At 32.4% G+C, this 14,147-nt stretch overlaps 1 protein-coding gene across 2 annotated transcripts in view; it reads left to right on the top strand.

The window, feature by feature from the left end:
* LOC115884570 (aquaporin AQPAe.a) overlaps positions 1 to 13,714 on the top strand; it is a 60,944-nt gene extending 47,230 nt beyond the window's left edge. The window contains exons 2-7 of one of the 2 annotated variants that reach the window (XM_030903192.1): positions 120 to 358; positions 3,852 to 3,995; positions 6,359 to 6,504; positions 8,597 to 8,744; positions 8,930 to 9,027; positions 13,440 to 13,714. In XM_030903192.1, the coding sequence (XP_030759052.1) occupies positions 137 to 358; positions 3,852 to 3,995; positions 6,359 to 6,504; positions 8,597 to 8,744; positions 8,930 to 9,027; positions 13,440 to 13,443 (762 nt within the window). In that variant the 5' untranslated portion in view covers positions 120 to 136 and the 3' untranslated portion in view covers positions 13,444 to 13,714. Of the gene's footprint in view, positions 1 to 119; positions 359 to 3,851; positions 3,996 to 6,358; positions 6,505 to 8,596; positions 8,745 to 8,929; positions 9,056 to 13,439 lie in introns of both variants that reach the window. The other variant, XM_030903190.1, reaches the window with a different exon arrangement.
* The last annotated feature ends 433 nt before the right edge of the window (positions 13,715 to 14,147 follow it).

Raw genomic sequence — 14,147 nt, 5'->3', positions numbered from 1 at the left:
GAATCAAACTACATAATGTCAATTTGACTGTCATATTTGGCTTTACAATTAAGAATAATAATCTTTCTAGCTAGATATATTCTTTGTAATAATCTAATAATATATTTCCGTATTTACAGGTTTGTGATCGTACACAATGGGCAATGCTAAGGAAGTTTTGGGCCTAAACGACGTTTCGTCATCAAAGGCGGTCAGCCAACTGTTGAAAGCTCTCCTTGCCGAATTTTTGGGCAATTTCCTGTTGAATTTCTTCGGATGCGGATCGGTGGTGATAATGCAGAGTACCGCCGAAGGTGCCAGACCAAATTTCGTCTTCGTAGCGCTCACTTTTGGACTGATTATTTTTATAGGAGTACAGGTAACTCATTTACCAGTTCTTTTTTTAGGAAAGAATTTTTTGACAATAAAGGCATTTATTTATTTATTTTGTTTTTTAAGAGAGAGTTTTTAAGAAAAAGTTTTATTTAAGAGAAAGATAAGAAGTACCGTTTGATCCAAAAAAAACAGCGTCAAAGATGGCTGGGGAATGACAGTCGATGATAATTTTAGCGTGGTCAATCACTAGACGCCGTTTACTAAAAATTGACATAAAACTTTACACAATAATAAACACTAATTACACAAAGATTAAAGAAGGATAGACGTTTTCCAGACACACAAATATATTTCCAAATAATTATTTTTGAAGTGAAACTTCTTTACGCGCGATGGGATAAAAATTGAAGGCTGTGACACACGAGACGCGACAAGAAAAGTGGTAACGATTGGAGGTTACGACAGAGCGTCCTAACACGGGCTGTATGTGATATAGGCGGTTCAAACCAGAAATGTAGATCTTTTCTTGATATTTTGACAACGTTTCGTGCACTACGTAACCCCATCATCAATGAATCAATTAAAAAAATCGTCCGATTTAAATGAAATTTGGTAGGACGATATATTGGACCAAAGCCAACTTGACCGTGTACGACAAGGCTACTATATTAAACAGGTTGCCTCGTAACTTTTTGACCAATAGGAGCGAAGCTGCAACTACGTCACAGGGATGCTACAGAACGTATAAAATCATAGTTGAGTTATAGATATGTTACGGTTAAAGTCCGATGTCGGGTTAATGTCGACATTACCCGGTTAATCTCGAGAATAACACGCAACAAAACAACCAAAAACATAACCTAACCCAAACATTAACATGTTAATGTCGACATTAACCGGACATCGTACCTTAACCGTAACAGATATACGCAGACATACGCAGACAATGATATACCTAGTACAATATTTAAATATGAAAATCGCAATCGCAGGTTACAGTCGCTGCGATTTAAAAATCGCAATCGCAGTTTCAATTGCGAATGGAGAATCGCAGTTTTGCTCATCTCTAGTGCACACAGTCCCACCCTGCAAAGTTGGATACGACGTTTCGTTTGCATTTTAATCAGGGTGGGACTAACAATTTGATATTGAAGAAAAATGTAGGTCGATTTCGGTATAATTGGGGAGGGGCTACAGGATAACGCCCTCGGCGTTTCGAACTGATACCTCTAAATGGAGCGAATTTTCAGGATTTTTCTAAATTATGGGTCTTCAGACGGACAGACAGACAGACGGAAGTAAGAAGAAGTTTCACATCATGCGCACACAATTTTTTTTAAATAACTTTCTTAGGGCCAATTAGCAGTAAGCGAAATTAAAAAAAATAAAGAAGACTCCGGACCAAGTAAATGACGTCTCGAGCTTGACCTCGCCAAAACTATCATCAGTTGTCAATACTCAGCTGTATATGATAGCCTTTTTGTTATTAATGGTATGATACTTATTTTGTATAGTCTGTGAAGCAAATAACTTTGAATTTGACAGTTCCCGCGGGCTTTTCTAGTGTTAATTTTATTAGGTTAGCAACTTGTGGCCATGCTGACGCAATGCCGTCTCTAATAGAACAGCCTCACTTGACTATGGCCGAAATCGCACTCCATAGTCAATGTAGATAGTTTTAGTGTTAAATAATTTAAAAAAAACATGTGGTCATCTTTTGACAAGTTTATATTAGTTTATTAATTGTAGTAAACATTATGTGGTGTGTGGTGTGAATATTTTATATGTAATTTTTTGGATTATATTCGACACTATTTTTTTCATATGACACAACACTGATGAAGGCTATAATGTTACCCGAAACGTTTTTTTTTACCAAATAAAAATAATGAAAAACCAAATAAAAACTTAATCAGCGTTTTTCCCGAACCTAAATACCAAGAAAATCAAAAATTTTAGAATAATTTTACATATAAAATGACAGCGATCTTTATTTCATAGCCATCGCTGACGCCTTTTTTTCTATGATATTGTATTATTTGCAAATATAATTTTTCGAACATTGATACTTGCAAAATATACATATAAATTTTGTGTTTTTTTGTTAAATTAGATCGATTTTCAAACCCCAAAATTTAAAATATATTTTACATTTTATCCATTTATTAGTACCTATTCATTATTTGTATATTTTAAAACATTTGCTGTATTTGTGTGGTTCATAATTTATTTGCCAAAGGATTTATTAGTATAAATAGGTATATGTATTGTATTTATTACCTGTATATTATGTATATTTTATATCATTTTTAAAATACAATGTTTATGAATGAACATGTATCAATAACAATGTATCATGAATACATGTTTTCCATGTATTCTACAACATATTTATTAATCCGTAGTATCTAACCAGCGTGACGTCATCAATCTCGCTCCGAGGCTGTTCTATTAGCGACGGCATTGGTCTGATATTTAGAAATGTCAAAAGCTGATGACATTTTACTTTTGGCAATTATGACATTTTGTGTTGATTTTTGCAAGAAGAGGAAGAACTGTCACTTGTTTTATTATTTTCCTTTTCTATTTCACGAAAGTAAAAAAGTTACCTATCTGATTCGTTCAGGCACTCAGTTTAAAGAATATCAGTAATTTTTTTGACAGAGGGATTTTATATTTAACATGTTGGTAAAAAATAACGGTCAAAATTCAAAGTTATTCATTTTATAGACTATAGTATCTATTTTATTAAAGAAAAAAAAGCATATAATTTTTACTAAACTAAACGTTCTCATATAATTTTAAACAAAATATACAGGGCATCTCAATATTCCATGGACATAGAACTATTATACTATGTATTTTTGAAACCAAAATAAGTTTATTAGACACAATTGAAGTAGTGGCTGTAATAACCAGGCAGCTCCACTTTTCACGAAAACGAGATTTTTAACTTAGTTACCGTTTAAAATTAGGCCGTCTATATAATAGAACATAATATGGCAACGTTATTAGAGCTACCTTCCTTTCTGTTTGCAGCAAAATGAAATCGAAATTATATGTCATAATATGTTTTAAATTTAGATAAATAGCTCTATCAAATTTACGATTCAGAAAGACAAAAGTTTCTGTCTGTCTTGTCTTTTCTAGATGTCCTTGTCAATAGAACACGAGACAGTAAATAATTTGTCAGTCAAACCATTCTCAAACATCGAAAAGAAGAATAGTTGAATATATTTGATTCTGCTTTGTTTCGCTTTTATTTATTTTTTTCGATTAAGTATAATTTTCTTCCATGTGCTTCTAGCAATTCGAATGTAATTTTGAGGGTAAAAGTTACTATAGGTGTGACATATTTTAATGCTAAATTAGTGTCGACATATTCACCAAAAACGTGCATAGAATTCAATTATTCATAATTTTGTTTCATTCATTAGTTTCTTTTTCGTATTAATTTCTTTTTATATTGAATAATTTGTTTTGTGAAATTGTTTATTATGTTTATTCATATTTTAATACTTTTTTCTTTTTTTTAGGCTCTAGGCCATGTCAGTGGAGCACATTTCAATCCTGCTGTGACAGTTGGACTTTTTTCAGTTTGTAAAATCAACCTGATCAAAAGCTTACTATATATTGTAGTACAGTGTATCGGTGCCTTAGCAGGATCTGGCACTCTTAAGGTATATTTCTCCCCCTTTTCATATCATAGTTTATAATATATCTATATATAGTTCATATCAAATAAACTTTTAGTCGCGTGATTAAACTTGACCGGCACAGCGTTGCCTAATTTTACATATTTTCTTTTAATCAAATTATTTTAGGTAAGAAAAATAAATTAATTATTAATATATAAACAGTTATTATTTACATCAACTAAACTCACCTTCTTAACAGCACTTAAGAGACATAAAGGGCCATTTCTACCGCTTTCCCGTTCAAAATATTCTAATAAAGTTGCGATGAGTTTTTTACGGCTATTAAGCTGTCTTGTACATTTCGCACTAAAAGAGGTTTTAAAAAGAACAATGTTCGACTGCAAGGTCTGCTAGTAAACATTTTTAAGCTTAAAGTATCACAACACTATTTATTTAAACCAAAAACTCGTAATACAAAACTAAAATGTCAAAACGAATGACGGAAAGTCAGGAAATAAATAAATAAATGTGGCAACTTGATATTTTTTACAGCAGAGTTACCACATGAATATTGAGTAAAACTTATTTTTAAATGGTGTACTTATTCTCGTGATTCAAGAAAATATTTTACCTTCAATATCTTTTTCTTAATTTTTTTTAGTTTTATTTTTTAATTTGTACATTTTTAATGTAGTTTAATTTGCACATTTTCCAAATAAACCTTAGAAATTTTACATCAGGGTAAACTAAAATTTAATTATTATATTTTAAAGAAAAAACGAAATAGAGGTACAACTAAATTATTCTAATTCTACCATTCTGGATATCATTAATTAGCAAAAATGGCACAAAAAAATATATTTTTAATAACAAAAGAACAAAACATAACTTTAATTTTTAGTTAGAGTATTAGAAAGAAAAGATCGGTATTGTTTTGTTTTAAAAAAAATTAATGGAACTAAAGACAAAGGATATGAATCGATTTAATTGCACCTATAGTCTTTTGTATAACCATTTTGCTATGTCATTTTTTATTCTACGATGTTGGCTAACGCTAGCTAATTAAGTTGATTAATTACGATATACAGAGTAATTCGATTGTAACGACCGTAAAAATAAAAATTTTAAAAGAACATTCTTCAGCTAAAAAGTTTATATAAACACGTGTCATACGAGGGTTGTCTTTTATATTTTGCGTATAGAAACGTAGTAGGCACTCGTCAAGAAACCAAACCAAACCAAACTAAAATCTAAAGAAATTTCCAATTTGGAATTTTCAAAGTTTGGAATTTTTTGAAAAAAATTTTTTTCGCAAAAAAAACCTCATTTAATCGTGTTTCTGGGGTCGAAATATACTACCCCTAAAAATATTTGCACTTATTTTAGACTCATCCTATACCGGGTGCGTCTCAAAACTAGCTCACCCCTACAACTTTTGTTTTTTTAGATAAAAAAAACGAGATTTGACATGTTAATATATGATATAAATTAGAATTGATTGAGGTATTCAATTGTTTTTGGTCACTTTCTGTTTCACCGGAAATTACTACAACTTTCGATTTTTAAATGGCACCCCCGGTATATTTCTACTTTATTCGATAGAAAATGATACTCTGAATAGAATGACATATCCTATATCAACTTTTGATATTTCCACTTAAAAAAATCGTATTTTAAATTTCAATCTAGAGTGCCATGGATGTGTTAAAAACACTAATTTTTAATCAAGGGGCCTTGGAAAAATAGATTTGATCATCTAATGATTTTCGTGTCTTGTCCGGGCCCATTATAAGATGCCCAAATCGTATTTTTAATCATATCTCAATTATTTCAAATGGAACAAGGATGGCTCATTAGCATATTTAGAAAAAGCATTTTTTACAAGTAATTTGGTACCGCACACTTGATATTTCGACTCAAATTGTCGTTATGAACCAAATGTTACAATTTCAAATAGGTAAACCACATGCGAAAATGTCAAAAATTGATATATGATATGTCATTCTATTCAGAGTGTCAGTTTCTATCGAATAATGTAAAAACATACCGGGGGTGTCATTTAAAAATCAAAAGTTGTAGTCATTTCCGGTGAAACAGGAAGTTTAAAGAAATTCAACCATATTTTAATGTTTGTTTTAATTTTTTCTGAAACGGTATGGAAATTCGGATAAGTATAAACGAGATTAACAATTTTAGAACAAGCAAACAATTTTATGAAGAATGCATTTTTCTCAAAATATCAATAATAAAAAAGTTTTTCCTCTTGTAAAGGACAATCCGGAAACATACTGTATACTTCAAACATTAGTTTGATGAATTAAAAAATATGCGCCTTTTGAGAGATTTGTCTGACTTTTAAGCTTGATTAAAACCTTTTTTTAATAATTTATTGTGTCATGTTTTAGGCTCTTCTGCCTGAAATCTACCACTACGCTGGACTGGGAAATACTGCCTTAAATCCCACTTTGACGGCTCTTCAAGGATTTGGTTTCGAATTTTTCTTGGGCTTCGTTCTCGTACTCGTGGTCTGCGGTGTATGTGATCCTAACAGGTTAGTACAAAAATTATACATGTATCTAAATGATTTCATTTCATACTGCATCGTAAAACACGCCTTTACAGTAATAAGTCTCAGGAGCGCATATATGGGAGGATTGGTAATTACCCCCCAAGAAAGAAATTATTGATAAATAACATAAAATAAAATTCTCACATAAGAAGACATATATGTCGCATAGTAAATAGGGACTAATCCAAGTTTATTTATTCTACAGTCACAATACCTTCGGCGAAAATTTAATTTAAATTTACTTAGTACTTTATTTAAATATTGCTACTACCCCTCCCAAACTCAGTCATCTAGATGCGCCACTGATAAGTCTGGTAATCTTTTTATTTTTTTTTGCCGTCCTGATGATATGAACTGCCCTGTATAGTATTGTTAGATTTCTCCAGAACTTTAATCCGAATTAGATTTTCAGTACTTATCGCTTACATTTTATGTTTTTTTTTTTAATGAATAATTTCCTTTAATAGCACTGACTTTTAGGTGACTCAACTGACGTGACCTAATACCCTAGAATTGTTGATTGAAGAAATAAGAAGATGCGCAACCTTTTGGGCGATTTCGTGGCACAAAACATGTCCGAGTTGTAGGTGGCGTTACCGTCAGCCTGTCTGAGATTTAGGTTAACTCTGCGCCGCTGCGCGCTGATAGTCGTTCACGTCGCAGAAATAAAGAATGCTGTACCGTAGTTCTGCTTTTAGTAGACAGAGCGAATGGTTGCTGGAGACAGTGTGCCAGAACTACGGATTAATCCGTAGATATACGGATTTTGGGTACAGTACGTTAATAATACGGATTTTCTATCATTAGCAGCACCACCTCAACTCAAGGCCAATCAACATGATATGGGCAAGGCAAATATGGCGGCGAAGGTAGCGCATTATTAAATTGTTTACCTTTAACCTGTAAAGCCGGAAGTGGTTTCTCGTTCCGATTGCATACCAGAAATAATTAATTATCTCTAGTTTGTTGTGCTTTGGTGGGTCAGCATGGTGGCCCGGCCGCGGCCGTGTTGCCGCTTTTCAACATGCCAGGTGTGACGTATTAAAAATAAAGTGCGGATTTTTATTCTGGGCTTTTTTGTTTTTATTTATTTTCTTAAGAACGACTTCAAATTTTTCGAAAGTGAGATATCAGAAAATTTTAGAATTAATTGCTTTATTCAATTATGCTAATTCCAAAATATAGTGAAAGAGCCCATTGTATTCATTTCCAAATTGAAACTGAAAATATAATAACCAAAAAAACTGAAAATGCTGATAAACATCACACTCGTACTGTAGCAGTTGATCTACTTAATTTGAGAATAATATCCCACACAACTAAACCAGTAACTCGGCAAAATCACCAACAAAAAATCAAATTTTAGGTTTTTGTTATAAAATAAGCTTTCTAAGCGTCTAATCTATCTATTATTGTCGCGATCTATAACTTTGGGAATTTTGGCTACGGTCACGTAAATTCCAGGTTCTCTCTTTAGATTAAGAAAACAATTATAAAAAAGGTCTATTTATTAAATAAAAACACAAATGTAATAAATACGAGGAAACAGTTTGGGAAATGCCAAGACAGAGTATACTGAATTACTTACAGAAACATCTCGGGACTGCGCGATCTCGCTGAGCTGACTATAACTCATCTACTCAACTCACCGACTCATTAACTGACTATTAACAATCAACTCATCATCTGACTGCCTGCGCTGTCTTCAGCATACTCTTTTATACTCGCCTTCACGTCGCAGTCATCGGCTGTTGCGTCATCTAAGAGTTACTACCACCGTATACCTTCATCAACGAGAGAAACTACCACCGTATACTTCCACCGCAGAAACCTGCGCCGAACTTCGCCTTGAATTCTCACGTTACGCCAACCTGATTTTAATTGTTTAATTAATAATGTTTATTATAATAATATCTATTAATGCCTTGGGTTTACATCGAATTGGCTTACCTACTAGAACACGATTTTTTCCAAATTGATATAAACCCAAGTTGACCTATACATAAGTCATGACATTATCTATCATCTTCCTTAGTGTTTGAAATAATAAATAACTTTCTTTTTTTCTACGTAGGCCTGAAGCTAAAGCTGCTGGTCCACTCGCCATCGGCATTGCTGTCGCTGTTGGACATCTAGGCGCTATTGGCTTCACCGGATCATCCATGAACCCAGCAAGGAGCTTCGGAAGTGCCCTCATAGCTTCACAATGGAACGATCACTGGGTAAGGGTTTGTTAGAATATCCTAAATTATGACAATATTTTCACTTTAGTGTCTCTAGAAGCCTCCACTGGTCTACCGAATCGAAGACCTTCTCAAAATCCATGAAGACAACTTAGACCGCTAATGTTTGTCTTCGTGGAATAATGAATATAATTTTAGATAAACAATATTTCCATCTTTTCTAGATCTACTGGGTAGGGCCAATCTTAGGAGGTATAGCAGCGGCCCAGATCTACCAAAACGTTCTAAAAGCACCATCACTAGACGAACATATCGTGGAAAGGTATAGAACGGTTGCCGAAGCAAAAGAAGTAATATATTTTGTCTTTTTTCTGTTCGTTTTTAACCCCCTGGTGACTGGTACTAACACACTTATTTTATTTTCTATAATTACTTATTTTGTTTGCAATAACAATAAAGTCTGCCCAACGAGAAGACACATGACAGTGACCTTTGTTGTCTGTCGTTTTAATTTAGATACAGATATTGTAATTTTTCTGTCATTTTTTGTATGTCTTCTGTCGAAATTTTTCCTGACTCGTTGGACAGACTATAGTTGGTAAGCCATCGTTTGTTTAACATTTATCTCTGTCAAGAAATGCTTTGACTACGCTACTGACTTTGAAAATTTAAAAAAAAATATTTTTCGCTTACATTTGGAGAACAGCTGGATCTTTTCTGGGTTTTCGTTCTTGTAAATTTATTTTACTACAATACCTATGTTGCCATATTATGAAGATGCTAGCGTGTACCCGCGACTTCATTCACGTCGAATTAATCATTTGTAATGGTGATGATAAAGCAAAGCAAGAATTTCCATTAACATACAAACTGGATAAATTTTTTTCACATTTATGTTAGCAAGAGAAAAAACAATCGAGAAACCCCTCCTTATCAATCCTCTACACCCCACCGTCAATCCGTTTGCCAAAAGTCAGCTTTAAACGTCAAGCAGTTTAAGCAGAATCGTGATTACTCAATGGTCATATTTTATGAAACACCCTGTATAAATTTTTAAAAAATCTTAAAATATGTATAACAACGAAATAAAATATACGTGTTTAAGAGTTTTTCCGAAACACTCACCGGTTTTTAAATAAAAAATATTCTAATATTTGAGGGGTGGTTTCACTCCCTTAGAATTCGAGTTTCGAAAAATCCCTTCTTATCGAACCTCTAGACCCTAAAGTCAATCCGTTTTCCAAAAATCAGCTTTTTACGTCAAGCACTTTAAGCAGGATCGTGATTAATCAATGACCAGATTTTTCAAACCACCCTGTATACATTTTTGAAAAATCTTAAAATATGTAAAAAAACAAAATAAAATATACGTGTTTAAGCAAGCGTTTTTTTGGAAACTTGACCGTTTTTTAAATAATAAATATTGTAATATTTGAGGGGTGGTTTCACCCTCATGGAACTGGAATTTCAAAAAATCCCTTCTTATCGAACGTCTACACTCTATAATGCCAAAATTGAGCTTCTTACGTTGAGTGGTTTGAGCAGGATCGTGATTAATCACTGAGTCAGTCACTTAAGGATTTTATATATTAGTATAGATTATGTTTTTTAACTAAAAATTAAAAAAATATCAAAAAATTGCAAATTTTCATCTTTTTTTTCGAGAAAAAACCTCGTGTAGACGTGTAAAAATGGACGTGTCTCTGGGATCGAGATATACGACCCCTAAAAATATTTGGACTTATTTAAGACTCACCCTAGCTGTATAATAATTTTATAAAATCAAAGCCAATCTATATTAAAACAATATTAAAATTAGAAATAATTATTTCTAAAATATATACTGATACGATTGATTCTAAATTACATTAAGACATGAAAAAGTCTATGTACTCATGAACATTTATTTAATATCTAAACTCTATACGTATAAGTGCATAACAAGTGCAAAAATTCGAATATGACAGCTTTTTGAGGAATAAGTTTTTTCCTATTGCATTTAAAATTCTTGACTTATACCAGGTGCGTCTCAAAAGTGGCTCACCCCTATAACTTTTATTTTTTCAGATAAAACAACGAGATTTGGTATGTTTGTATACGACATAAATTAGGATTGATTGAGGCATTGAATTCTTTTCAGCCACTTTCTGTTTCACCAGAAGTGACTACAATTTTTGATTTTTAAACGGTACCCTCGGTGTTTTTTAACTTTATTTGATAGAAAATGACACTCTGAATACAATAACATACCATATGTCAACTTTTGACATTTTCGCTTAAAACAAAATTGTATTTTAAATTTAAATCTAGAGTGTCATCGCTATGTTAAAACACTAATTTTTAATCAAGGAACCTAGAATAGATTTGATCGTATAATATTTTTAGTGTTTTATCCTGGCCGATTAAAAGATTCTCAAATCATATATTTAATCATATCTCAAATTTTTTCAACAGGAACGAGAGTGGCTCATTAGCATATTTGGAAAAGGCATTTTTTACAAATAATGTGGTACCACACACTGGGTATTTCGAGTCAAATTATCGATATGAACCACACGTTTTAATTTCAAATGGATATGCGAAAATGTCAAAAGTTGACATATGATATGTCATTCTATTCAGAGTGTCATTTTCTATCGAGTAGAGTAGTAAAATACCGAGGGTGCTATTTAAAAATCAAAAGTTGAAGTAATTTCCGGTGAAACAGGAAGTGACCACAAACAATTAATTGAATACGTCAATCAATCCTGATTTATGTCATATATTAACATACTCACAATCTCGATTTTTTCTCTGAAAAAAAAAAGTAATAGGGGTGAGTTAGGTTCTCTCTTGATGATCCCATAATCTAATATTCAGGACAGCATAGTTGGATTCTCTGGAATAGTGATCAGGGTTTCCTCTGCCGTGCTTTTTTACTCGTGAATTCTAGTCAGAGTACTGTACTCCTTTCATTTCATTTAATAAAATAAGTAGGGCTATTTACAAATTTAGCGTTTCACTTACATAACCTATTCTCCTCAAATTTCCCAAAATGTTGCTTCTGTCGGGTGCACATCCGAGGTAATCACAGTAAAAAAAAATTTAACACAACGTAGGTTCCTTTCTTTCATTTAAATTGCTTGTTATACAGTTGGCCAAAATATCACCTTTTCAACTTTGTTGACTACCCTGGGTTGTTATACAGGGAACCCTGTATGTCAATAACAAATATTTGCCAAGTATACGAGTCGTCTGAACCCGGCTTAAAATTCGAATATCAGAGTACTTGTAAACAACTTTGATAAACTAAACCCATATCTCCAAATGTATGTTATGCACTTAAAATTTTATTGTAAAAGGGTTTTATTTAGTAAGAGTTTTGTTCCAACAATCCAACTATGCTGACTTTTCTTCGAATATTTTTTCTGTTATACATTTTCTTCAATGGAATTGCTTCAATACTGCAATACTCTTATCGTCGGATTATGCTAGCTAGCGTGCAACCTTCAAATTACGTTCAGAATTATTGTCCATGGCAGTTTAACAAACTTATTAGTTTAAAAACTGTTATTTGCCTAATTAAAAGATATCTTTTAACGTAAAAAAATATTTTTCATGCCAATTAGTGACCGATTGTGAAAAACTTTTATAACTATATTTAGAGTTTAAATATTTAAAAAAGAAAAACTTCGTCTACAAGACTTAATTATTAAATAAGAGTGACGAATAAATAATTAAATGTTATTTTTAACATGTTCAATTAACACATTTTAGAAACAGGCACAGGTAACAAAATACCAGTTTTTACTACATTGATTTTTCTACTATATTAAAAAATAACTCTCATTAAGATCTGATTAATAAAGGTCAGTTTTTTGCTGTTAACCTAGATACCATAACGATATTCTTATAACTCGATTTCAGATCCTCAGAAACATACCTAATGATTTTATCTAGTTATCTTTCCGAAAAGAAAAACTTTAGAAATAAGCGTCTTTCAACCAGGGAAACGTGCACCTGTATTTCCGATAAATGTGGCAACGCCGCAACAGTACCCCGTCGCATTTTTCTCACTCCGACTTATTACGATCCCTACGCCATTCACTTTCACACATGTAAATACCGACCCAATAGCAAGACTTGTCCAGCGCAGTATACCTAGCCCCAATATACCGATTTGGTCATTTTAGAAGTGTGAATTTTAACGTGTAAGACAGAGAATAATATAAATGACCGGTTAGCAGACAGAGAGACAAAATCAAAAGCGGCATACAGTGTTGCCGGTTTTTACGTTTGTAGGAAGATTTGTGTAGAAAAAAAATATATAATATTTTAAAAACTTTCATGTATACTACTGAAATGAAGATAGTATATCTAAGCTAAATATAATCTATTACATCTGTAGTAAAATGAGTAACTAATTGTGAAAAATAAGATTCCAACCCTAGATGCGATATTTTCCATAAACGCCTACTTGTGCGATTTGAACTTTTGATGCAAAATTCGGCAATACCGTATAGAAGAAACATATCAACTTAATTTTTCTCTCTTTTTAATACATTTGATTTTCCATTAAGCTGCCTAAATCACTGTTTTATACGTTGAAATCCAGACCACACTTCTAAAAGGACCAAATCGGTAGACCTCTAGGCGTAGTCAGAATTTCTTGGCATTAATAATTTTGAAAAATATTTGGCTTTTTTTCCTTGTAGCTTGTATTCCACTCTAATAATTATTATCTACACTTTTCAGTTAAAGAGATTGGACGTCACTAAAGACAACTTTGCGTGAAGAATCACCCAGTGCAATGTATCACTAGAAGTACAACGTTGAGAAGGAAAATTGTGTGCCTCAAATTTAACGATATTTAATAAGAATTATTTATTTTGTGTTCACTTAATATTAAGCTGGGCATTTAGTCGTGGAGTTGCTTAATTGTTATTATTAGATGTAAGTTTGTATGCTTAATGTTAAATTAATCACTGTATATAAAGTTCATGTATTAATAAAGAAGATTGTCATTTTTTAACAAATTGTTTTGTTACCTTAACAACGAGTCTAACAATTAAAAACATTATATTATAGTCTGTCCAGCGAGAGAAGGGACGACTCTGACATCCCATATTTTTGGAAAAAACAATCTACTTTTGAATTAAAATGACAAACAAGAACTGTTTCTATTGTACCTATATTATTTCCTGATTGGTCAGACTATATCTAACCTCTTTAATGGCCTCATCAACGCTGCTAACTTCCCACAAATATGGAAATGTGCTCAATTAGTACTTGTGGAAAAGCCAAAAAAGGATGATGATAAACATTCATACCGACCTATATGCTTATTGGATTCTATGGGTAAACTTTTGGAAATGACCCTAACGACGAAATTGGAAGAAGAAATAGAACAAAAAGGAGGTTTGAATAAGAGACACTTTGGTTTTAGAAAAGGAATGAGTACAG

This window comes from Sitophilus oryzae, unplaced genomic scaffold (assembly GCF_002938485.1).
Source record: "Sitophilus oryzae breed Bouriz unplaced genomic scaffold, Soryzae_2.0 scaffold_302_pilon_pilon, whole genome shotgun sequence".
Taxonomy (NCBI): domain Eukaryota; kingdom Metazoa; phylum Arthropoda; class Insecta; order Coleoptera; family Curculionidae; genus Sitophilus; species Sitophilus oryzae.
Note: the sequence above shows the minus strand (reverse complement) of the source record. Positions and strands in the feature narration are given on the sequence as shown.